Genomic DNA, 27,630 nt, shown 5'->3' with positions numbered 1-27,630 from the left:
GAAAAAAAATGTATATAGTCAAATCAAATCTCTGAAGCAATGCTATAGAAACCTTATAATTAAAAAGTACTAAATCTATCTTATTCTGATAATTGAATACATTTAGGTATGACATCAGCTGTGCACAGAATCTTGTTTGGAAGTTGAATATATTGCAGTAAGATATGTTTATTTATCCAGAACTTTCAGTATAATCTCAAAAAATGTTTTATATTTGAATGTGGTTCTTGCTGGTATTCCTTATTTTTAAATATCTAATTTCAGCCAGAATTTTTTTAAAAAACATAGAATGGCTCTTTAATAAGAGCACTTTAAAAATGGAGGGGGGAAAAGCAGAAGGACAGGAGAGCTTAACCTCATCTCCGGTAAATCTTCTCCCCTTTTATTGCTGCATGTATATCAGAATTGTATTTCTCTGCTTCTTCTCCATTTTTAATATGCTTCAAACTTCACACAGTCATAATTACAAATAAGAAGGGTAGTTTGAGTTGAATTACACATAACTTGCTCCAAAGATCTAAAGGATTTCCAGAATTATATGTCAAGCAAATAATGAAGATTGATTAAGAAACTCACAGCTGCTAGTTTATCAAATCGAGCAAAGAGTTCGTTCAAAAGTTTCACCAATTCTTGGGCACTGCAAGCGGATGACAGCTGCGTAAAACCTACGATGTCAGCAAAAAGGATGCTGTAGAATGAAAGACATGAGAGCCAAAACAGGTGAGAGGTCATCAGTTAGATTAGCTGCAGCAAAAACAATTTATGATGGCTGTTGTACCATTTGATTTATTAGTTTCTCTCATCTGAAATTCAGTCTCAGTGTCATCAGTCCTTTGATTTTCTGCTTTAATTCTACTCCGTATTGATATTTACTAGCTTCTTCTACTTCAGAAGTGTAGAGTGTTTAAGACATTAGGGGCTGCAACTGACTCCCAACTGTGTGGATGGCCGCAGAAGGCTACCTGCTATCTTAATAACACAGTGAAATAACCTAACTATTTTTGTTCAGCTTTTAGGAAACATGTAAGGGTAGGGTTGGGATCAGGAGGCTTCCCAGTGTCACATCATTCCATTCCCATACTTAAACTCCTATCACCACTACAAAGCCCCATATCTGGCTGTTAGAATTTCAATCATACAAGTTCAGGGTGCTGGAGAAACGCAAACCAGTTTACATAGAGTGACATGAAGAAAACAATTCCCTACTTTTGCTCTGTTGTTTTATTTCAATACTAGGCACAATAATTATATTATTCCATCTGCTTCTGAGCTGCATGTTATATGCTGTGATGAATTTGGAAAGTTATTTTGCTTGAATTGTGTTTTGTGAATTACGTAATTGAATTACATAATTACTTTTTCCTGGGGAGACACTCATTGTGCCGATAAAGATTTACTTCAAATAATGGCTTAGCATTGGATTATATTTTCTCTTTAGTTATTGTGTACTGATCCAGGAGATGGCCTTGTCAGTACCAGAAGCCATCTACAGAACTCCCTCCTTAAAAGAGCCACATTCGTTACCTGACATTTTCATGGCGATACATATACATGGTATTAAACTGTTGCATTTCTTTTTGGCTTGCATCTTTCTTCATATCCTTCAGCATTTCATCCGCTACATGTCTGGGCAAAATTGAAAGCATCAACCGTTCCTAAAGTAGGAAAATAAATGGACATATTCAAAAGATGGAAGAATTGTTAAAAGAGAAATTAATGCTGTAGCAGATTACCCCAGAAGCACATAGAAGAGATTTCAGCTACTATGGGGATTTTTTTTCATCTCCTGGTGAGAAAGAATGAAAGCTCAAAACTCATGTCTTTCAGGCAGAAATATGTTCTCAGATATGAACGGTTCAGTAGTGCCCACTCCAGACTCTGATAATTTATGTACTGCCAGGAAGAACTTGTCAGCAGCACCTATCACTGTAATTTTCTGAGCCAATTGTCATAATAAAGAACTTTTCTTGTTTTATCAGCAACTGATCTGGCATGGATTACCACATTCTGAAATCATGAGAGCAGCTTCCGAAAGCTGTTAATTAGGAATCATGAAGGAAAAGCAGCACTCAGACTGAGGTATCACAAAAGGCAGTTAAAAGAGTGCCATGAGTTTTGCATTATGGCTTCTGACCCAGCCCCACAGACAGTATTGAACTGTATAGAAAATGCTTGATCATCATATACACACAACATGCCTACCACATGAAATCTATTCTTTGCATTATACAAAATCTGTATGATGATAGAGTTGCTACTCCAGCTCAGATGTGACAAGAAATAATGGGAAAACTTCATCAGGATTATTTAGGCATTACTAAATGCAGAGAATGCACTAGACTATTTGTTTTGCAGATACAGTTCAGTTTTTAATATGTGTAGCAGATTGTGAACTTTGCCAGAAAAACTGTAAAAGGAACACCCAATATTATAGTTATATCACTGCAGACAAATATTGGGAAAGAAGTGAAACTAGTATTTTCAGCTAAGAATTTAGGTCATAACAAGTGTAACGGTTATCAGTAGTTACTGATACTGTGAGATAGCCATCATGGTAAATCTTTTAAGCTCTATTAACTTCAATTGCTACTTCAAAATTCACAAATTTAAATTTTTCACTCTTTGCAGAGAAGCATATTAAAACCAACCCCTATTATCCAAAAACCAGTGGTAAAGAGAAACAGTGGTTCAGTTGCAAAGTAGATCCAAAGTACATGCAAAGACGATCCATTCCTAACTTCTCATCAATTTTATTTACCTCAATCCAACACATTTAAACATAGGCTGACTCAGAAATGAACACGTGCTATTTCTGGCTTGATTCCAAAGATTCCAGATTTGTATCCTGAGCATTGGATGCAAAAGCAAAAACACCCTGTATATTCAACTTAATTCCCAACATGGAACACATCCAGGATCCAACGTGCAAATTAAAATGGAGGACCAGCAGAAATAGTCACAACCGAAGAGAGCCAAGAAGGTAATTTTGAAGTAAATATTTTGAAACTGTTATACGAGCAAAAAGGAGAAATGTATTTCTTAAATGTTGAGAACTCAGTTAGTATTAAGAAAAAATCAAGTTGACCCCTCTTTAATTTAGTGGAGTATACAGTAAAAGGTGAGTGAGGAAAATCTCAGGCTAACAAGATTGGCCATCTAAGCAAAGAACTCAGCTTCATCCTCAATTTCCTGAATATATCTCAATTGCTCATTAAAAACTGAAGCATCAAATTATCCCCACTGCATCCCCTCTGAGATCTCCCAGGGGCATTTGAATGGCAACAGCAGTAGCAACAGAAAACATCACCCATTCAAACTCTCTTGGCACTCTTTCAGACCCATCCCATAAATTACCAACAGTACATTAGCATTTGCCTTACAAGCTCCGGACCATTAAATGGCTACACTACACAGTATCTTCCAAGGCTTCACCAGGCACACATTCTAAAGTCAAACAAAAAAAAGGGAGGGAACTTAGTTGCACCTGATTATACTGTATGTATAGATAGTGTAGAACTTAGTGTAACATCTGCCACAGAACGTCATGGGCACTTACATGATATGAAACAAATATTTAGTTAATAATTTTTTTAAAAAGTTGCACATTTCATTTCTGGCTGTTGAACTACATAATCAAAAACCTAGGGAAAGACAAAGAAAACAATCTTCAGAATTAAGATATGGTAAAAGTATATACAGTATACAGTGTGTGGACACACACACACACACACACACACACACACACACACTGTATATATATGAATGAATACGTCTTATGTTTTCTGGAGGAAACTATTTGAATTTGAATGCTTAGTTTATGAGTTATGCTACAGAAATTTTTTTGTACAAGTTCTCATTTTACAATACATATTTTTTTAATTTTTCCATTAGATTTATATCCCACTTTTCCTCCAGAATTCAAAGCAGGATAAACAACCTTCTTCTTCCAGAGATTCCTCATAGCAAACAACCTGTGAGGTAGGTAGGGCTAAGCAATATTTAACTGGCCCCAAACTATCCAATTTAGTTAACTATGAACTTGAATACGATGAACTTGAACTAGAGCCTTCTTGGTGCCAGTTCCAAGATATTAACCATTATCTTGAACATGCTAAGCCCACAACCTCAAAAAAATATACCTTTGTGATTGTATTATATGTTGTATTCATTTTGTTGTGGTGGTTTGGCATGTGTTTAATATCTTTTTATGCTGTACTGGATAAAAGTATTGTATTTCTTTCCTTTTGTTTTTATATGCTGTTGTATATAGGTAATTTTATGAAGCTTTTAGAAAAAAAAAGAACGCAAGCAGAAAAACTAATTCAGTTAGATTACTGGATTCTGCAGAGTGTAAAACATAGTTAACTAAATTGGTTTCTTCCAAAAGGAAGCCAAAAGGAGGGGGGGAGTATCTGTAAAGGAACCGAAAGGGAGGGCTTTGCAAGATTAGTATCTTTCTCATGTGATGCCTCTAGAATCTTTGTGTCATTCACTTCAGTGTTGTTGTTTTTTCTTCCATTCAATTGTTTCTAGTTCTCAGATACTGCCGAGACAAATTCCTGCAGTTTTTTTCCCCTTCCTATGGCTGAGACTTGCCCAAAGACACCTACACTGTCTTGTGCCTAAGACAGGATTAGAACTCATGGTCTCCCAGTTCCTTGCCTGTTGCCTTAACCACTACACCAGTGGTTCTCAACCTGTGGGTCGGGACCCCATTTGGGGTCGAATGACCATTTCACAGGGGTCGCCAAACAGGCTGTCTCTGCCCTGCTGAGCCCGCCAAAAGTTCCATTCTGCAAACGGTGCTGCACCAGTTGAGTAGTCCTCGACTTACGACCGGTTGAGTAGTCCTCGACTTACGACCGGTTGGGGGTCGCGGCATTAAAAAGGTTGAGAGCCACTGCACTACACCAAACTGGCTCTCAATCAGTTCAGTAATGAAAAGCAATTTGTTCTACGAAAGATTCATATTTTTAGTGAAGGATTACAAGCTAAGAAGTAGTTCTATACATTTGAATGGCTGGAACTGAATGCAAATGCTCAGAAACTCTATCTCAGCAGTTCTCAGTTCTCTGTGGGACGCTACCCTATTTGGGCTCGAACGACCATTTCACGGGGGTCACCAAACAACGCAGACCACCATTTTTTTCCCCTTTTCCTTAGCTGTGCTACTCCCTTTTATTCTATTGGCTTTTGGAAAGCCAATAGAATAGACTCTCTTGAATAGAGTCTAATTCTATTGGCTTTCAAAAGCCAATAGGAATTGTCCAGGCTGTCTGTGCCCTGCTGAGCCCGCCAAAAGTCCCATTCTGCAAACGGTGCTGCACCAGTTGAGTATCCTCGACTTATGACCGGTTGAGTAGTCCTTGACTTACGACTGGTTGGGGGTCGCGGCATTAAAAAGGTTGAGAACCACTGCTCTATTCTATTGGCGTTTGAAAGCCAATAGAATCTATTGGCTTTCGAAAGCCAATAGAATAGACTCTCTTGAATAGAGTCTAATTCTATTGGCTTTCAAAAGCCAATAGGAATTGTCCAGGCTGTCTCTGCCCTGCTGAGCCCGCCAAAAGCCCCAGTCTGCAAACGGTGCTGCAAGTTGTCTACAGCTAAGACGAGGTTTCTGGATGTTTCCACCCCTCCCTGCTGAGCAACTACTAAATGTAAGTAAAAGAGGGCCAGGGGTGGGAGGTGGGAGGCCGGCGGGTGCAGGGAGGGTTGCTGACGTGTGTGGGGCCTGGCGGGTGCCTTACCTCCCTTGGGCTGGGCCAGCTGGTGGCCCAGCCGGTGGTAGGCCTGCACCGTCGCTGCCGCTTGCCAGCTACGCCTTGGCCGGCGCGGGGGGCGGCACCATGTATCTGCAGCGCTCCCGGGCCGAGGTGGTTGCTGGGCGACGGCCCGCGTGCAGCCGCATGAGAGGAGGCAGAGCATGCGTGCCTCCTCCTGCCCCACCCGCAGGGAAATACAGGTAGTCCTCGACTTACGACCACATGGTTGGGGTCGCAGCATTAGGAAGGTTGAGAACCACTGCTCTATCTGATAGTGATCAGCATCAAGACCAGCAGTACCTCTATGCCACTCCTGCAGAAATGGCTTTACAAAATAAGCTGAGGCAACAAATCATGAAGGGCAACATTATACAAAGTAGAACTGTATTTTTTATGATGAATACATCACAAAAATTCTACCGTGCAAAAAGCATTTTCATTTAGATAATATTCTGTGCTATTAGTCTGTCTGGGATTTCCACTTTTGAAATTTCACTGGGTTAGATGTTGCCGATCACCTAACTCTAGAAACCACAGCAATAAAATATATTCCTAACATTTTAATCACTTGCACTTCATTGTAGTCCTAAAACACTATCATGTGAGAATATTCAGCAAGCAAACATCAAGACTACCCTCAAGAGCAAAGCCGCTGGGGCTCATGAGCAGGAGACTCAACATATTGACTCTTTCTTTATTTTATGGTAAGAGGAAACTGATACTTAAAGTTACCATGCCAAGCACTGCAAAGTCTTTTTCTCGGTCACTGACAATCAGCAATCTACCTCCAGTGAAAGAAAAGCCACAGATACCATGAGGTGAGGGGAGAACACATGTCTCCACAGATGACAAATAAATGAAGGTAGTTCTCAACTTACAACTATAACCAAGCCCAAAATTTCTGTTGCTAAGCACGGCATTTGTTATGTGAGTTGTGCCTCATTTACAACCCTTTTGCCACATTTGTTAAAGAAATCATTGCAGTTGTTAAGTGACTCATGTGGTTGTTAAGCAAATCTAGTTTCCCACATGGACTTTGCTTGTTGGGTAACTGGCTGGGAAGGTTGCAAATAGTGATCATATGACCTTGGGACAGTACAACTGTCAATAATGATGATGATGATGATGATGATGACAACGATGATAAAGTTGGAAGGAACCTTGGAAGTCTTCTAGTCCAACCCCCTGCTCAGGCAGGAAACCCTATATCATTTCAGACAAATGGCTGTCCAGTCTCTTCTTAAAAACTTCCAGTGTTGGAGCATTCACCTCTTCTGGAAGTAGGTTGTTCCACTGGTTAATTGTTCTAACTGTCAGGAAGTTTCTCCTTAGTTCTAGGTTGCTTCTCTCCTTGCTTAGTTTCCATCCATTGCTTCTTGTCCTGCCTTCAGGCGCTTTGGAAAATAGCTTGACTTCTCTTCTTTGTGGCAGCCCCTGAGATATTGGAACAATGCTATCATGTCCCCCCTCATCCTTCTCTTCATTAAACTAGACATAATTAAACTTCTGACACTACTGCAGTGCTTCTCAATTATTTTCTGTCATGCCCCCCTAGGAAGAAGAAAAAATTTCACCCCCCCCCCCGCGCGACTGTAAAAAATTTTTTTCTGTACAGAGGACCGATTTCCGGGTCTAAAAGTCACACGTGCGGGTTTGGCCAATCAGGATAGAGCATCATGTCTATCCAATCGGGTCCTTTGCATGTGTCACGTGCGTTGGCGGTCATGTTGTCCTCCGCGACGGGCTGCCGCTTGCGAGTGAGTCGGATGATCCGATCTAGAAATCCAATATGACAGTATTTGCCAAGGTCAAACGAGCCCCCCTTTACGGAGCCTCGCGCCCCCCCTGGGGGGCGCACCCCACTATTTGAGAAGCACTGCACTACTGTAACTTTATTTCTTATTCCTTCTACCCAAAGTGAAACAGTTTAAACTGCCATAATAGCTTTTATCGTGTTGATTTTTTATAAGCCTTCTCTCTGGTTTCTGTCTATTCTGTCTTTTTAAGTTTCAGGTTAGTGAAACTAACAAAAATTATAGTCTATTCCCTGATGCTACCATCGACTGTTTAAAATTAAATGTGCACTCAGACACTAAATCTGCAGTTCCAGGAACAAACATGCACTTCTAAAGGACTGTTAGTGCAGCTGAAAATGTAATTAATGCTACCTAATTTAAAAAGTGACTGGTCAATGATGATCAAATATGGGTGTTTGTTTTGAACTGCAGCCAGCTCTTGGCACTAAACTCTAGCAAAATCAGACTTCTTCCAAAGCTAAGAATAATAAATGATATAAACTGAGGGTGCTCTTAATCCTGTATCAGCCACAATATTGTGAACACTAGGTTGTATAACTGTTTTTAAGAGATAATGAAATATGAGAGTTATAGAAAAAAAGCAGTACCAATGATGGAGAAAAGTCTCACAATGCTCAGAAACTTTATTTCAGAACTGAGAATTCATTTTCTGCAATACCAAAAAACCCCACCCTGATAAGTAGGAAAAACAAACCAATCTAAACCAGTACAAAAATGTGCATGGAGGAGAGGGGAAATCTTTCAGCAGGCTGCAGAAATGGAGCTGAAATCCTAAAGACTGTGAATCCTAAAGATTATGGCAGTATCACAAAGACTTCCTTCCCTGCATGGAAGCGTACTGACAATCTTTGGTGGTCTGCAGGAACCTTTAAAACCAAAAGGGATGGCTGCTGGGAGGATTTCAACTCCATGCAGAGCTGAAATACTTCAGCAGGCAGTTCTTTTGTACCATTCATTTAACAATCTGGGCAACTGCTTAATGACTATCACCAGGAGGGCAGGTACTGAGGTCATTGAGCAAACAATCATGTTGCATTTTGCTTAATGACCATTTCGCTCAACAACCAGGATTCCAATCTCAATTGTGTTCATAAATCGAGGACTATCTTTATAAGTGTAGGAAGGGAGGGAGTAAAGTGTCAAGGGGATGTTCTCCAGGGAATAAAAATGAAAATAGAGGGGGAGAATACATTTAGGAAGTATAAAGAGAAGCAGAATTGCAACGAAAGAATATTTACAGGAAAACCAAATTTGTAGACACAATGTCAGTAAGCTACTATACATAAAACCTCCAATTACTGAACAAAACATTTCTTTTTTTAAAAAAGCATTTTGAATTATCAGAAGTGATGGGCTCTCATTCACTGGATGAGTTCAGCAAAGGCTAGAATCCCTCTGTTGGGAATACTTTTATCTGAATACGAGTTGGACGAATAGGTTGGATTCAATGGCCTAAATGACCATTGCAACTCTTATGTCTTTATGAAAACAGGGGGAGGAAGGGAAGCCAGAATGCTGCAGTCTAATAGAAGTCAAGATTGGCAAACTGCATCTCTGAAAAGTGCCCACTACAAGTCCCATATATAAAGTCTAAACAACCAAATCAACTGGTCTAATCATACTATATATCAGAGACATTCCTGCCTTTATTCTTTTTGCTTGCCTATCTTAGAATTAGATGCAGAAGCCTTTACAATTTTCAGTGAAAACTCAAGAGAGATAGGATCAATTTGTTGTATAGAGAAAGCTCATCTTTATGCCTGGGCAATAAAGAAACCTTTTCTTGCTGCTCGCTGTATTTTTTCTGACACCAACCGTTTGACTAGTCTGGAAATATTTGCCTTTTGCTGTCTTGGAAATGGGTTGCCATAGTGACTCCATCTTACATCAAGGTTCAGTTACAAGAAGTGAACAGATATAATTGGAATTGTGGGATGGAAGGAAAACAAAGACATTTTATTTTGTTAAAAGAGACAGAAGGAATCATCTCTTCTAACAGTCTTCTTTTCTCTTAATCTACATCAGCCCAAGTAAAGCATACATGTTAAACTGCTTGCAGTTTGAAATGAAAATGTGTTGAATCTTGCAGTATGCATTCTCTTCATCCAGCTTGGCACATAGTTGCTTACAAGCCTCCAGCCAAAATATTATGCACTAAAAATGTTGCATTTTGAAAACAAACTGAGACATATCTGCTTCTTTTGTATAACTCCTTCTTCATCTGCACAAGGGTGGACTAGAATGTGTCTTGATCTTTAGGTATTTGGAATAATTCCTATTTTACCTCTGAAGTGAAACTAGATCTTAGTTAATACCACTTATTTTTAGCATCCTTTAATACCACTTATTTTTCACACAAAACACAATTATATTTCCCATTCCCCAATACCGATCAGGATTTCAACACAGGAGAAAGAAGTTTAAATATTTCCCCCATACTGCTGTCTTGCTGAAAAATCAGACCCATACTCATTGAATTGCTATTTATCACCAAAACAGTTACTTACTTAGGCAAAATCAGAGGAGAACATATACAGTAAAAGATATGTAAAAGACCACAAAAGTATTGAAAAGATCTGCATAGTATAATGTAGAAAATTTTGGAATATAAATTTGAAATGAAACCACAACTGTTCCTATTAGATACAGTCTCAGAAAAAATAACAAGAAATATCATAATTTAACAAGATATGTGCTTAATATACCAAGAATAAGTTTTGCTCAAAACTGGAAGAAAAACTGTCAGGCTCCAAAATCCATGAAAGACCTGTAGAGGTACTTTTAAGCAGTTTCCTTTATTCTACCTATAGGCAGAAATCTTGCAAAACTAAGTTTTCATCATTAAAGATATGTCCTAAGAATTTCTATGAATGAGCTATCTTGACTCTCTTTTTACCAAACAAACTGTCTAAATTACACTATTTCTTGGTCCTCTGGAATGCAGCCCCTTCCTCCTGGAAATCCATTCCAACACAAAAATACAGACCTGAAAATTATCCAGTTGGCAACTTAAACCTGAAGAATGCACAGCAATTGGAAAACGAACAGTATATGTACACAACAGAAGTTTAAATAAATTTAAGCACAAAAGCGTCCCTTGCGTACAATACATCAAGAAATATAATAAATACAACCATTTTATAATGTGGCTTTTAAGAGAGCCTGCTTACAAATATTGCAAATTAACAAATGTATGAAACAGGAAAGCCAGAAATCAATATTTTTTTAAAATTCTCTTTTTCTTTTTATTCTTTTATATGGAATGGAAAAGAAATACTAAAAATACTTTTTAGTATTTTAACTTTTATTAAATTTGTTTCATCTAGCTTTTCTTTATTTTTATCAACATACATACACACCCACACATATAAGTAACAATAAAATTATCTAAATATTAAGTTCAACATGAACACTATTATCATAAAATTAATATTTTAATGTGAATTGCAGTGCTTTTTTATTTTATATTCAACTGGATGAAAAGTTAAATACTCTTACATTTGTAACATTGATATCCTGGCAATTAATACTGATGTAAGTTTTACTTTTATCTTTTTTTAGTTTAATACCTTGTGTGATTTAAATAACAGAATGTTAATTTTTTATCATGTTATATAAATATCACTGTATTATAATCTGCATTGAAATGTTACAATATATCCAGATTTATAACATTACAATAAAAAGGGAGGTGGGAGAAGAAAAAGGATGGAAGACTTTAGTAGAAAAACAAAAGTAATAACAACAACAACAACAACAATAATAATAATAAGGTTGGAAGGGACCTTGGAGGTCATCTAGTCCAACCCCCTGCTCAGACAGGAAACCCTATACCATTTCGGACAAAGTGGAAGACTAATTTTGTCCCTGTACTGTAGAACTAACAAAAAATGATAACAGTATCTTCTAGGGTTTGGTTTTTTTGTTTTGGGGGGGTTTTGCATTAGAGGCAACACTATCATCAATCACATCTATGAAGAAATATTGTACATAATGCTGTACGCTGGGAAGCAACATTTCAAACTGGTATCATTTTGCAGTATTTCTTTTTTTAAAAAAAATAAATTTTATTGGTTTTTTCTTAAAGCAACATATTCAGGACACACTGTGGTGTTGGGGTAATCAAACATCTTAAAACAAGACATATATACATAATATAATCAATACATCAAATATTCCCTTCTTTTTCCCTCAAATAGCATAATATATTTAGAATATCCAATTCTAGCTTAAATTTATTCAACTTGAACCTGTTTTAAAGCTTCATAAATTTCTACCATAACCAAATTAACTTTAAATAAAAACATTTTCAATTCAAATATCCCTTCCACATATGTTCTACTTTCTTAATTTTATCAAAATCTTATTTGTTTCTTCTTCCATTACTCTCCCTTATTTAGAGTAAAATATTAATCTATCCTGTACCTATCAAATCTATCAATGGATCTATCTCTTCAAGCTAAAAAAAATAATATCATACCTTAAATCATGTCATTCTATTAAACAAAATTCAAATCTCCAATTAATTATCATGACTAATAACGTCCATATCATCAGAAATTCATATCATCTTATTAAATTTCAATTAACTACTAGTTCACTTCAAATCTGAAACATCTCTTCAATTTTCGTCATTCCATTACATCATAATTTTCATAGAAATAAACCTAACATTCTAAAAGGAATATTCCTAATATTCTAAATTATCTTTAATCCCTTATATAGAAAGATATCTCGTTTTTAAACAAAAATATTAATCTATTCTAGACACACCTAAATGTATGTATTTATCAAACTATTCTATAGATATCTAATCCTTCAATTAACAAATTAATATCAAACCTTAAATCATTTCAATCCTTTAAGTAAAGTTTAAATTTCACATGTTATAGGACAAATAAGTCGTCTTATTTAATTAACTTTCAATTAATTATTGATTCACTCCAACTCTAAGACATCTTTTTACTTCAAACTCAAAATCTCAGTCCTTACATCAGTCCATAGTTCTAGGTTGCCTTTAATCCAATTTAAGAAATTTTAAATTTCATTTTTCAATCTTATTCTAGCTTTCCTCTTTTGCCAGGTAGGTTTCCATAACAGGGCTTCCCTTCCAGATAATAGGTCTCTTTTTGTTGCTTGTAGTGTCACTTGATTCGATACCAACCATCTTGATCTCTGATTTAATCCTCTGTTTCTCTTGTCCATAAAGCCTCGTTGCTTCAGAAGTCCAAAGTTCGGTCTTTGCTTTTCCTGGTCTTGCTTGTAAGGCAAAATAAGATTCTCCTTATCCTCAGTAAAAACCTCTTCTTGTATAATCTGTTTGTAGAGTAGTCAAGTGTAGTCTGGGAGTCAGTTTTAAGTTTTAAAGTAGAGATTCTGGCTCTTAGTTCTGTAGTAGCCTCTTTTATTGTAGTACATATTTCTTCTTTAGCCTCATAGACCTTTTCCAGTATAAGTTTACAGTTTAAGTGTGATTAGGCTTCTCCATTTTAGCAATAGTTGAAGAAGAGTCCTTTTCCTTTTAGTGAAGGTTACAGTTGAACATTATCCACCCCCACAGATCACACAGCTAGCTCAAATTATCTTTTTTCTTGAAAAACAGTTTGAAGGCCAAAGCTCTCTCATCTCCAAATAAACAACAATCCAATATTAACTTTTGACCAGTAGGTGTCCTCAGTGAGCTAAAAAAACCTTCTCCAAATGCCAGTTTTTTCACTTTTTTCTATCTTTTAAAGGGAGAATAGAAAAAGAAATACTCTGCCGATATAATACCGCTCCAAAAAACACAAAAAACAGTTTTTTTGACAGCACAATGTAAGTAGGAATAGAGTATAGTCTTTAAATGAATATTTATTTGTTTTTTCTGTCCTTTTTGTAAAACATGTTTGTTCCCACGATTACTAAAGCTGCTTTCTCCAAATGGGGAAATGATAGCACAAACAACTTCTATAGGCAAAAACAGCAGGGGTATGGAGAGGAACAAAAGGGATCTCACCTGGATCATCCGTGGTGGATCGTTAACGCTTAGATGACGATGTGACTTTTGGTTGGTGCAGCAGGGTGATCGGCCATCTTAAAGGCCGATCTTTGCTCCGTCGGCCCTAAGAAGAAGCTGGAGATTTGGGGGAAGCTGCTTCCTTCCCCTATCTACCAGCCGCCCTCCTCCTCAGTGGTCGCCCCTCCAAGGCGACTTTTGACCCCCTAGGGGGTCTACCGGCGAAGGAAACTCCAGACGGCCTGGAGAGAAATTTCCAGGCGCGACTGGCGTTGCCGTGTTCCGGAACCGGAAGTCACTTTGCAGTATATCTTAATGTGGTTCAATATATTGCATTAGATTTTAGCACATAATTCTGCTGTGTGTTTACACCACACCAACAAAAGACTTACTGACCTCTTTTGCAAAAGAGCTTTCAGCTTTCACATCTCACCCACGCTAAATTTTACCATAATTACTCATAATCACGGGAAAAATGTTGCCAACATCAATGCAGGAGAAGGAACATTTGTAGGAAGAAATACAGGGCTTAACCTATGACTTAATCTACCAATTCTTCTCTCTATATGCCTCACCTATACAATTTTAAATAATTTTTCTCTCCTGTCTCTAATATTCTGAGCGAGATTAATTTTATTTCTGTGTGTGTCTGTGTGTGTGTGTGTGTGTGTGTGTGTATGTGCATGTACAGGAAACTGACTGATATACAGAAATTTAATTCTGCACACATTTTTTTTTCTGAAAATCAAATATATTCATATCAGAAAAAATATTTTTAATTATAATCAGAGGTTCAAAGCCCGCTTTTTGAGCTAAGAATGAATTATTTCTCTTGTTTCAAATTGCAGAAAACTCCAGACATGAAGGATAATTCAGAGTATATCAGAAAGAAAGATCTTGGTGTACCTTTATTTTAGCTCTCTAGGTACCAGCTTATGGTGTTTAAAGTTGAAGCCTATCAGACTACATCTCCAGTCTTTCTTAACTGTCCAGATTACTGGTGAGTTGAAAATGCCGAGAACAGCCAAAATATAACTCAGTTTTTAATGTAACTTGGAATTGCCTTTGAAGAATTATTTGGAAACTATTGTTGGCCCAAAATGTATCAGTTCACTTACTGGTTGGTAAGGGCTTCTTTAACAGGATTCTACCTATATTATGAGTTTTGCACTGGTTACCAATAGATTTTTCAATACAATTCAAAATATAAGTTTTAATTTTTATAGCTCTACATGGCTTGTCTTCCGGCTACATTAGAAATCTTCAACCTAAATCTGACCTTCCTCTGTGCTCCATCCTAGAGGGGTTGTTGGGTTCAGCTCATTCTATTTATTCTGCTTAATTCAATGGTGAGCCCACAACTGGAGTCTAATTTAGCATATAGGCTCACAAGAGAAGACAAGCTGCATGGAAAACAAATATTCTGTCAAATTGAGGATTTATTTTATTCAGTTAGCCATCTTCATGAAGTTTCTGCTTCAAAAGCATACTCTAATTTTGTTTTGGGAATTGCTCTGAATGAAAATAACTTGATTATTAAGTGCATTTTTACTGAGGGCCTGGAGAGGGTTACTCTTTGGTAGCAGATACAGAGAGAGAATGGGTTGCTATGGGAACAGCACTGTCACCACGGTCTCTTTCTTGATTTCACTGAAAACAGCTAATCTATAATAGTATAAACAAGGAAGAATCCTCCCAATGAGATGCAAGCTTAAATGAGAAGTTCTAAACTCCAGGAAAGAAGCAAAATCCTCTGAATAGAAACTATCATGCCTCTCACAAGTAAGCTCAAATTGGGCCAGTAACTTTCTCAGAGATGGGCCCAGTAAATTTGATGCAAAAATAGTTCTGCCATGCACATTCATATGTACCTACATACAAATCTAGAAATAAAAAACTAAGAAAATAGATTGTCTTAAATTCAAGTTTTGAATTTCTTAGATGGATATAAGCCAGAAACAAAGTAGAAGCTACAGATGGAACTCTTTGATTCTTACCTGCTGCTGACTTTGTTCCTCAAGGTTGAGCTTGACCTCCAGAGATTGCCGAGCTTCTAGGAAGGCTTTGCGGTGCTTGCGGTCTGCCATGTAGTAAGACATGATACCCACACAGATAGTGCACATATAGATGGCAACATTGGATAAGATCTTGAATGAAAAAGGGATAAATTACAGTTATCGGTCATTCCAAGAGAAATATTTATATAGAAATAGAGTAGGTTATATATAGGTGGCCTTCCAAACTCTGACGAATGGTAACTCCCATTAATCTTCTGCATTAGTCATATTGAAATACACTGCTCATTCCTTCTCCAAAATATTGAGGTATGGAAGATGAGGCAATTGAGCTTCCTTTCTTATCCATATGAGAGACTGCTATTGATTATAGCATCCCCCTATTACCATATTGCAGTGAAAGCAATCTTTAGACTACAACTCCCATAACATTCAGTCAGCATTTAAGGGCCACAGCTTCAATAAGTCTGACCCAAAAAGCCTGAAAGATTTCAGGTTGCTCACCTCTAGTGCAGGGGTCCCTGACCCCCGGTCCGTGGATCAGTACTGGGCCATGGCCTGCCATCAACTGGTCCACATAAACAAGCAAAGCCCCATCCGCAGGATGCAGGCAGCACACAAAACCACGCACCCTCCTGTCCATGGAAAAACCTCTTTCCATGGAACCAGTCCCTGGTGCCCAAAAGGTTGGTGATCTAGTGGACTACATAGATAATAGAAGGATTTCAACTCACATTCAGGATTGGGAAGAATTAACCTGAATTTTAAAAAGCATGACATGTTTATTAAATTGCTTTATTCTGAATAAATCCAATTTTGAAATATCTGAATGAAATATCTGAAATATCTCCCTATCTAAACCTCTTTATATCATACTAGACTTAAGATATTCTGCCTACAAAATACAATCTCTACCATCAATTAATGTCCAGACTCTCCATCCAGTAAAGTAGATTCTATATTCTAAATATGGCATCACCAGTGTGGTATAAGCAATACTACCACTTCCTGTGATCTTGATACTATCCCTCTGCTGATGCAACCTAGGATTGTGTTGGCTTTTCTGGCAGCTGCAGCACACTGCTAACTCATATTTAAATATGGTCCACCAGCACACTTAGATCCCTCTCTTAGGCACTACCTTTGAGCCAGGTATGGCCTATCTGTACTTGTGCTTCTGGTTTTTCTTGCCTAAGTGTAGAATTTTATTTTTCTTACCACTTATCACTAGATGAATTGCATCTAATATGTCAAGATCCTTCTGAATCTCGAATCTATCTTCCAAAATGTTAGCAATCTCCCCCAGCTTTATGTCAACTGCAAATCTGATATACATCCTTCAATCCCTTCATCTAGGTCATTTATGAAGATGTTGAAGAGCACTGAGCCCATGACAGAACCTTGAGCAATCCTACTACATACTTCCCACAATATAAATGTAGTTCCATTCAGTGCAATCAACTGCAGATCCATCTGGCAGTGGTACACAGTCTATCCTGCATTGTTGTATCTTTCCAAGAAGTAGGCTGTGTCTACTTTATTAAACGCCTTACTGAAATGTAAGCATTCTGTATCCATGTCTATGGAAATTCTCAGTTATCCAGGTTATGGTTGTTCCAAAGGAGAACTACCTTTTTCAAAAGGCAACTGGACTTTCTGTGTTTTTTCTGTTGAAAACACTTTGCTTCTCATTCAAGAAGCATCTTCAGTTCAGATGCTTCTTGGATGAGAAACAAAACAAAAAAAGATTATTTCACACAAAAGGAACAATACACAATACAAGGATGGAGGGGAAAAGCAGGAGTACAAAAAGCAGCAAAATAAGTGTTTTGCTGCTTTTAAATATGCATTAATATGTTTAATATGTATATAAATAGAGCTATTTATATAATATCGAAAGAGAGGAATAGCTATACATCTCATTTTTAAAAATATTGGTTGTTTTTCTATCTAGCACTTACATATTCGAAACACAGAATGCAAAGCTGTTCCAAGCAATTATCAAAGACTTGGACAGATGTCAATCAATGGTTCAAAGCATATATGATCATCTCAGGCTAACATAACAACTAGCAGGCTTTCAAACAGTGACTGATAAGTGAACATTAATTTGGGGTAGGACAGTACAGGTACCGTATATGCCGGTGTATAAGCGACTTCCGCAAGCGCTAAGCTCGGCACCAAAGACGGGGGTCGTCTTATACGCCGAGTCGTCTTATACACCAGAAATACTGGTAGTTTCCGGCGTATAAGACGATGTTCTAGGAATGTGGCTCGGCGACAAAGACGGGGGTCGTCTTATACGCCGGGTCGCTTTGTACGCCGGCATATACGGTAGTCCTCCACTTACAACCATTTGCTTAGTAATCGCTTAAAGTTACAACAGCACTGAAAAAAATGACTTATGATTGTTTTTTATACGATCATTGCAGCATTCCCATGGTCATGTGAATTCAGAAACTTAGCAACTTGCATGTATTTATGACAGTTGCAGTGACATGGGGTCATGTGATTACCTTTTGCAACATTCTGACAAGTAAAGTCAATGGGAGAAGCTAGATTCACTTAACAACTGTGGTACTAACTTAACAACTGCAGTGATTCACTTAAGAACTGTGACAAGAAAGGTGGTAAATTGGGGCAAAGCTCACTTAACAACAGAAATTTTGGGCTCAATTGTAGTCATATGTTGAGGACTACCTGTAGCAAGAACTTGAATTGCTACTATGACTATAAAATCTGTCTAAACTTTGCAGTTTAATATACTAATCACATGAAAGTAAGTTTTAGCACATACTTCTATTATAAGTCAATCTACTAAAGCAATGTTTCCCAAACTTGACAATTTTAAGGCATGTGGACTTCAACTCCCAGAATTCCATAGCCAGCGTTGCTGGCTGTGGAATTCTGGGAGTTGAAGTCCTCATGCCTTAAAATTGTCAAGTTTGGGAAACACTGTAAAAGGCACAAGAATACAGTTTAGGGAAAATGTCTCTCCCTGGGGAGAGCATAACTCAACACTTCTTTAATAAACCCTGTGTCCCACAGTATGCTAAGCTGCTTCCATATAAATCTTTCAACCTACAATAGTAATTTCATAGAGCATCCAGTCAAATTTGTAATCTTTAGCCATTAAGCCTTCTTCCCTATCATCTTTCTTGATGGGAATAATCTATTTATTTAAAAAGGCATTGTGAATCTGAGAATCTTATTTCAGCTTAAAATTCATATAAATAGAAAGCTAAATATTCCACTGAGTCTAAATGTCATAAAAAATAAGTATCAGTTCAAGATTGGTAATATTTTTAGAGCTTTCCTAAGCCAAGTTATTTCAGGCATATTGATTAGGTATTAGGGTATTATGGTAAGGACAAACACCTAAATTTCCTTTATTTAAACTGAGACTATCATATAGAAATGGGGGAGATATAAATTTCCAGATTATTGGGTTTGTTATATTTTGATATCAATGTTTCTCTGCAGTACAGTTTCATCTCAATTCTCCCAATAGACATACACTCTGAGGATAATCCTTATTTGAAACTAACAGGTAAATCACATAGACCTACATAATACTTTAGATCAGTTTATTGCTAATCATTTTTTAAACAAACTGAAATATTGCAAGATATTTTAGGATTGCCTAAAATTACAAAATGGCAGTACATTTTGTACAGTACATGTTAAAATGTCTCTTCATTTTACAAATTAGTGTAGATGGATTAGCAACATCTAACAATGCCAAATTAGTATCAGTACTGAAATGTTTTGGATTATTCTAAATCTAGAGTTATAATAAAAAAACAGCTCAATATCCCATCTTGCCTGAGATTAAGCCCTCATCCAGGACTCCAGCCAACTCTTTCCAAAGACTCCCAAAACCATTCCCAGCCCATATCTGACAGAATCCTCCTTTTTTCCTTTATTGGACCAAAAAGGTGAGGTGACTCCATCTGGGCACATCAGACTGGCTTTGATTTAAAGGGTCAGCTTGGTAATCTAATTGTTATAGAAGTGAGTGAAAAATGTGTGTGAAGGTATTATATATATCAATAGAATTCCACAATGTCAAAATGCTACATTCTAAAATTAGGTCTGCACTTCATGTGAACTAAATGAATATTTTTTCCCACATATGTATTATATATATGGACAGTCAACTATCAGGGATGCTTTAATTTGAATTCCTGAACCTGCAACAGATTTGAGCTAATGCCCTAAATGGCCCCTTCCAATTCTATGATTGTATGCTTTTTTAAAACCAGTTTCTGAAGAGGGCAGAGCAGTTGCCAAACTTTAAGGGCAACATTTACAACTGTTACTAGGGACAATTCCAATACACATTACTAATTTGCCTCAGCTAATGTCATAAATTATTTTATTCTGCCTTAGTAAGATCCCACCTCAAGTACTGTGTTCAGTTCTAGGCACCACATACTTAAAGAGAAAATGGAACAAATTCACAGAAAGACAACCAAGATGATTGAGGAACTAGAAACTAAGCTCTGAAAAGAGAGGTTAGAGATAATAGGTATGTTTAGCCTTAAAAGAAAAACGAAAGAGAGGCTGTCACAGCATTTTACAAATAACTGAAAAGATATCCTATAGAATCCTATATTAGGACTTATTTTCTACCATTCCAGAGTGCAGAATACCGAATAATAGATCTCAGTTACAGGAAGGCAGAGTCGGACTGAATGTTAAAAACAAAGTCCTACTAGTAAGAGCAGTTCAACTAAAGACAGGTTCTTTTTCATTGATCCTGTACAAGCAGAGGCTAGAAAGCCTTCTATCCAAGATGCAGTAAAACTAACAAATAATTTAGATTCCTGCACATACAACAAGAGAAAAAAATCAATGGCCTTACTGGCACCTTCTAACTTGATAATTCTATGTTGCATTAGCAACAGTTCCTCTACCAGCAAAAATCCTGTTATTGTATAAAAGTGAACATTATGATAGAGAACTCAGGAAATGGCAATGAATACTTGGAATTCTGGGCCTCTAACTTTTTTTTTCTTTTGCAATTTTTATGCCCTTAAAGTACTTGGAAGTCACATTTCAAAAAATCAAGGGTAAAACTACCTAAACACAAATTCTGTTTTAAGATATTTTGCATATAATTGAAATTAAATACAACTAAAATGCTTATTATCCAGTCATGTAATGAATACATTTTCTCTTCTGTCCCACTGAAAGTTATAATTTGGTAACAATATCTGGAATTGTTTGTGAACTATATCTAAGGCATAAACTGCTAAGGACTACAGCTAAAAGCCAAAAAATCCCTGGGATTTTGGTAGTACACTACATTTCTGGTTTAAAGTTAAACCTTCAATAAAAATGAATAGTATAAATGCCACTTTGTTGTGTAAGCAAAAGAAACAATGAGACAAAGACAGAAACAGTAACACAAGAAAAAGCTGACATCCAGATATCTCATCAGCAACATTTCAGATGCCATTGCTCTTAGGTCTTCATTAATGTGTTTTGGAAAAGAAAAAAAGCATTGTCATTTCTCTAGATATTTGAATATCAAGGGGCAAGATGATGTCTGGGGAGATCAACTTTTTACATACAGCATCTCATAACCACAGAGCAAACAGATTCCTGTCTTAAGTCCAGAAACCAAACCATGTGTGGCTTGGATGACTCCTGCCGAAAGTTGCCTATTTTTAAGCCTTTTATTTACATATACAGTCTTAAATGGATCTTATACTTCAGAATGTTCCAACTATCCTGTTTTGCCTCAACTGATAATGAAAGTATTCCTAGCCCCTTTCCCCAATTGATGCCTTTTTGGTGTGTTGGACTGCAGCCCACCCAACACATTTATCAAATCCAGAATCAAATTATTTCCCCTCAACTATTCTAGAATGATTCATTAACATCACTCCAGCTGATACGGTTTTACATATGGGACAGTGTCGAGGTAGTTTTAAAAGGAGAATTGGCAAATGAATAAATGAAAGTTTTATTCATGACTGCTAGTAATATCATCTGAGTAGAAGCTACATGTCTCTAAACAAAACATGCTGGGCATAAACTACCAGGTAAGAGCTGTTAACTTTTGGCCCCATTTATGACCTTTTGGAAGCTGATCACATTTAGAGATATTACAATTTATTCCATTTACATCCCATTTTTTTTCCTCACCAAATAGAAGACAGCAAATCATATTCAACAGTCTGGGCTGCTAGACAGTCTGCGTTCCATTTTAAGTGCAATCAATTTCCTCCATAATGTTTTTCTGTTTACTATGTCAAATGCTGCACCAAGACCTATAAAGGCAGCAAAGAGTTGTTTTCCCTTACTGACATATTTTGTAATTAGATGGTTCAAGACAAAGTGACTGTCAATAATGGATTGATTCTGTCTAAAGCCTGCTTGTTCTTCTGCAAGAATACACTTTTCATCAGCCCAGTTCTTGATTCTACTCAAGAGGATATCTATTAGGCTAATGGGCCTGTAATTGCTCATTTTTATTCTGTTTTTTAAAAATTTATAAGAAATTATAAGTTTCAGAACTGAGCTTGGTCAATGAGAGTATTTCCTCAACATCTGCACACTGTAGTTGAAAAAAAAATTGCTTTCTTTTCTGAAGTTTTTAAATCTTAACACAAATTTACCTCACACCTTTCCTTCTTAGTCAGTGATATGCAGCATGTAGGATGAAGACACTAGATTGGCATGCAAGGGATGATGATTTTGGACTGCTGTTTCAAACAATTCACTTTTCCCTCTCGTTATTTAAATTTGGCTAGTGGATGCCAAAGATTATTTTCCTGCAGATAAACAGAGCTACTAGTATTTGCATGTCTTAAAATTACATAACCCCCTTTTCATATGATTAGCAAACATTCTATTAAGAGACACAAATATCCCTACTTGCTCTAATTTTTTACATATAGATATAATTTGCAATGGTTCACTTCATTTTTTCTGGAGAAGTTGTGTCAATTGGCTAAATCTGTGTCTTCCTTTTGTAGTATATATAGTCCTATTTTCCAGAATTTTTATAAATCAGACAAAACTACTAGAGTAGGGTACAAAACTAAATACTCCTGGTCAAACGAGAGCAGGCACGATATCTGTCCAAATATGTGGGGACTACATTTCAGAATTCTTCAGTGACGCTGCCAAGAAAAAGCTCTCTCAGCATATGTACTGTAAAACTCAGAGCTATCCCAAACAAATTTAGTCTGTTCATTTTACAGTGCTGGGATCTGCAACCTTAGGACCTCAAAAACTAAACTAACAGATGAAAACCAACAGGAGTTTCCTACCATTCTGTATCAGAAACATGAAAATATAACCCCCTAGATAAGTATATCACTATTAAAAACCAAAGAAATCTAAAACTTCCCAAAGTGCAGCATCATCCACATATGTAATAGGGTCACAAGATGGGTGGGACCTTAATCTTTACATTTAATGTGGCCTCTGTCACCAAACGATTATTCAGCTCTGCATTGAGGATTATGGAAGCAATGGTTAATAATTGCTTAAAATTCACAAATTAGAACAGGAAAACTCTCCATGTGGTGAATTTCTGCTTGACACTTTGGAAAACAGAAGATAAAATCCATCAAACGATATTTCAGAATTCCTAAGCAAAAAGACTGGGATTTATTTTAAAATAAGATGACTCTCTCATTCAAGTGCCTCTCAAAAAACATTTCTAAGAATAATCTGAGGGAAACCCACTCCATCTCACACCCCCACCTTCAACACCAATAATTCTCATGCATGTTCACCATTGACTTGCCATTTTTAGCACTCCTGAGTTGTCATGACAACCATCTGTGTTCTGAAGCACTGAAAATGTGCTGGCTTCAAGATAAATTTTAAAGCCTAGTCATTATATCATAATAAAGACCCCAACAAACCTATGTTCATCTCTTCTCTCTCCAGAAATCCTTAACTATTATAGGAAATCTGTGCATATGTGTATGTGTATATATATATTTAAATGATGTATACAGATACATACACCCAAAATGGAAAGAATATGGAAAAAAATCAGCTATTATGCTTTTTTTCCCTAGCATTATACAGATTTTTCTTGCTATGGATATGCAGTCCAGGTGAAAATTTCATCACTTCTTGTTGTCTTATTTGCTAGCCTACCATTGCAGAAATGGATAACAAGAAAAAAAAAAGTTGACAAAGATCTTCTGAAATGTTCGACCTGCAGAAATTAATTGATGAGCCTTTATCTATCCAGATGCAAAGCAATAGTTGCTGTTACTGAAGGAGTGGACTGCTGTCACAGATGATAGGTAGCCCTTTATTGAAGGCTTTCAAGCAAAGCTCTGACAGGCCTGTTTACACTCCAGCAAGCAATCAAACTAGATTACATTCAAAGTTTCCTTCCAACTATATTTATTATTTATATCCTCACAGAACTAATGCAGCATACACAGTTCTTTACCCTACCCATGTATTAATTTCCCAGCAATCCTGAGAGGTAGATTAGAAAAACAGGAAGTTGCCATACTGCTATCAGTCCAGTCAAGTATTAACTACAGTGATAACCCTTTAGGGTTTCAAGCAGGAATCTTTCTATCTGTCTTCTATATACTACTAAAATTTGCATGTCTGTAAGCTTTAACTGGCTGAAACAGTGCATCATAAGGCAACATTTTTTGAAACAAATGGGCTAACTTACAGTACCTCAAATGGGCTAACTTACAGAATGTGTCCATTATCTGGATCCATAACTCCCATGGAATTAAAAATTGGCAAATTTTGTAAAACATTTTATGACATAAAAATTATCATACAAAATATCATAAAACATTTCTTCTGGTCAACTCCTGATGTCTGACTATGCTGTACAGTTCGATGTGGGCCATTTTCAAAGCAGATACAGCTCTGAATATTTCTCTGAATTTTTGAGAACTTTTCAAGTACGTTAGGAGCTCTGCCATTATTGAAGGCATTAAGTTAGGTTCAGAAACTAGTTGTGTTTTGTTTAACAAGTTTCAAGATTAAGCCATAATTATCTGGGTTCGTATATAAACTGTAAACCATGGTTTAGAAATCTCAGTGGTTGAATTCATACACGATTCAATGACACTATGACAAATGAACATTCCAAAGAGTTTCATGGTTGAGAAGATTTGAACCTAGTCTTCAGATCCATCAGTGGCCTCCATTACTGCATATCTCATGTCTTATTGCTACAGCTCAAACTACTAAAGGTTATATAAGGAACCATAGATATACTATAATGCATTGTCATTTTGTTTAATCTAGTTAAACTTTGGCCTTCTGAAAGTTTATGACTGAATGCCTGACACCAGTCTAGTTGCATAACATTTAATTTTATTCTAGAAGAAAGCATTTGCAAATCTTATTGTGAGGATGACCACTAATATGAATGGTTTTATAAGGAGATGAAATAAATATGCATTCGGATATGCAAAATGAAAGTGAATATTCCCAGGAACCATGTTTCATTCATCTTCCTGACTCTACCAATGCAGCCATTCCACCTGGATTCTGCTAATTTTCTTGAAATAAGTATTCTGGCACAAAAAACAGTTGGAGGTATTCTAGAATATTCTAGTAGTTCTTAGCAGGGGCAGTTTGATACATTGCATAATGAAGGAAGAAAGATGTATCAATGGGCTTTGCTCATGATATCTCAGTGTACCCTCTATGCTTAGAAGCACTATATCTCTAAATGAATGTCAGATGCTAAAAACAATGTAAAAAAATAGTTATTATTCTGATGCTCTGATAAGCCATTCTGAGAAGCAGGATGCTGGATTTTAATGCATTTTCGCCTATGTAATAATTAAGGCCAGCCTCCTTGCTGTAATCTTGACTTGCTGTGAAAAACAAATTAGAAGACAAGAGAAAATGACCTTGAGATGGGAACCAGAAAGAGCCAAGGGCATTAACTACCAACTTCTACAAAAAAAGATAAAAGTAAAATAAAAAATGAACAGACTGCTTATATGAACACAACATTCATTTTTTGAAAAATAAATCTATACAATGTGAATCAGAGTACTACGTATATGTGTATGTATGTATGTTTTATTTATTTTTCATTTACATTCCACCTTTCTGGAACAAAAATAGCATCCATTAAAGTCTCCCCTCGTCCTCACTGCAATAACCAGAAAAGAGGTTGGGCATACAGAGAGAACTTGCCTTTGCCTTGGTCAAGTGAGACCTGAATTCTAATCACCTTAGTCCAGCACTTTAATCTGAGAATAAGCAGTATGGAATAAACCTCCATATTCTACTTTTTTTCTGAGAACAAGGGCTGACCCCTATTAAACTCTATTTTTAAAAAGAGTAATTATTGTAAATTAAAAATCGCAGAAATCTTCTAAGAGACCTAAAACTTAGCAAATTTTTGAGTCTGTGCAAAAAGATTAGTGTGATGACTCCCATGGACGCTTCCCGCAGATACCTCGCCAGATTGTCAGCTCAGAGGAGGATGAACCAGTTCTAGAAATGTCTGGAGGAAAGTTGGTCAATGGCTCCAAGTAACCCTCCGAGAGGGATTTGGCTGAAGCACAGCTGCAGCAGGACAGCCCTGAGGCTTTAGATGGGGAAAGCATGCAGCTGCAGCCAGTCACTGATGAGGAAGAGGAACTGCCTTCTGCACCTGATCTAAGAACACGTAGGCCAGAGAAAAGGCAGGAGCAGACAAGCCTTGCCCTTCTTGATGAGCTGCACCAGAAACTAGTTATTTAGCACAGCAGTCAGATGGAGGCAATATTGGGAACAATGTGTTCATTTCTTGCCTTGAAGAATGTCTCTTCAACTATTGCTTTTGCCTTACCTGTAGATTTGCTTTTGTTTTGGGACCTTGCTTTTGCCTAGTAGACTAGACCTGCCTTACCTTGAGGACTAATGTTGGCTTCATTTGAGTAGCCTGTGGAACTCATTGGGGTTGAGCTTGTGCCAGCACAGGAAATTGCAGGAGAATACAATTCAGGCTCGGGAGCCTTAATAAACACTCCTTAGACCCATGGTGTACGGGTGTGTGTGAATGGGACAGCACACAATTATGGGAGATCTATGCAAAAGTCATACAATGGTACTCCATGCTTGAAAAGTTTATTATTCCACTATAATCACTTTGCTGCTTTGATTTTCAACAACCCCACACTGAAATGACTAGGATCATAGAAAGTGACATCCCAGTCTTTATTCAAGGATTTGTCACTTTTCAAACTAATATATTTCCATGTATATGGGGGAGATATAGAATGAGGAAGGATGGAACCTTCATTTCCAATTCTTTTTTACTGCTATCGGAGAGCTTTCGGCCTAATGTGATAAATGTACTATATTAAAAAAAAACAGTCTTGACATGCCCACCTTTATGTAATCCAAATAGTACTATCCAGTTACAAGAGGATATCCCTAAGGTTGCTGAATTTAAAAATAACAAGGAAACCACTAAACAGATTAATGTTCAGTGGACACAACATGTTGAACATCTGTTTATGTGTGTACAATGTCTGTGAACATCTGTGTATGTGAGATCGGGGAAGCTGAATGGAATGAAATATCCTGGGAGAAGCAGGGCACAGGTATCTAAAATCCTAAATAGAAACTCTTCACACTGCAACTCAAAGCTGCAAAATCAGTTTGTACTTTATAAAGCATATGTCCAAATATAACATGAAAATAACAACATTAAGATGCATGTGGTGAACTGTCTTGGAAAGACTGTGATTTGGAAAGACTATGAAAACATCAGCTCACAAACACCAACTCCTCTCCTTCTCTCAAATACCTGTCACAACCACATGACATGTGATGAAATCAAAAGGTCTTGTTCCTATGAAAGGTCTGAAGCACACCAGTCCTAAAATCGTCCACTGGCTTTGCGTGTTATTATTGTGCATACTTTTGACTCAGGGGGTGGATAATTCCCTGCGGAGACAGTTCAGGGCTTCAGTTGCCTGTGTTAAACACAAGCAATTAGCTTTAAAGAGGGCAGGGAGACAAAGTATCTGAAAACAAACAAACCTCAACAGCAGAGAGGCAATACAAAGGGAAAG

The 27,630-nt window shown here is 37.0% G+C and overlaps 1 protein-coding gene across 3 annotated transcripts in view; it reads right to left on the bottom strand.

Annotated features, from left to right (window-relative positions):
- Window positions 1–27,630, bottom strand: part of ADCY3 (adenylate cyclase 3) — a 72,086-nt gene that overhangs the window by 27,926 nt on the left and 16,530 nt on the right. For all 3 annotated transcript variants that reach the window (XM_039345927.1, XM_039345929.1, XM_039345928.1), the window contains exons 3-5: window positions 15,575–15,724; window positions 1,525–1,655; window positions 577–688 (exon numbers count right to left, since the gene is read on the bottom strand). In XM_039345927.1, the coding sequence (XP_039201861.1) occupies window positions 577–688; window positions 1,525–1,655; window positions 15,575–15,724 (393 nt within the window). The remainder of the gene's footprint in view (window positions 1–576; window positions 689–1,524; window positions 1,656–15,574; window positions 15,725–27,630) is intronic.

Source organism: Crotalus tigris, unplaced genomic scaffold (genome assembly GCF_016545835.1).
Source record: "Crotalus tigris isolate CLP2741 ecotype Arizona unplaced genomic scaffold, ASM1654583v1 scf7180000017987.690289119674:8195010, whole genome shotgun sequence".
NCBI lineage: Eukaryota > Metazoa > Chordata > Lepidosauria > Squamata > Viperidae > Crotalus > Crotalus tigris.
The sequence above is the reverse complement of the archived record's forward strand: the minus strand, read 5'-3'. Positions and strand labels throughout refer to the sequence as shown.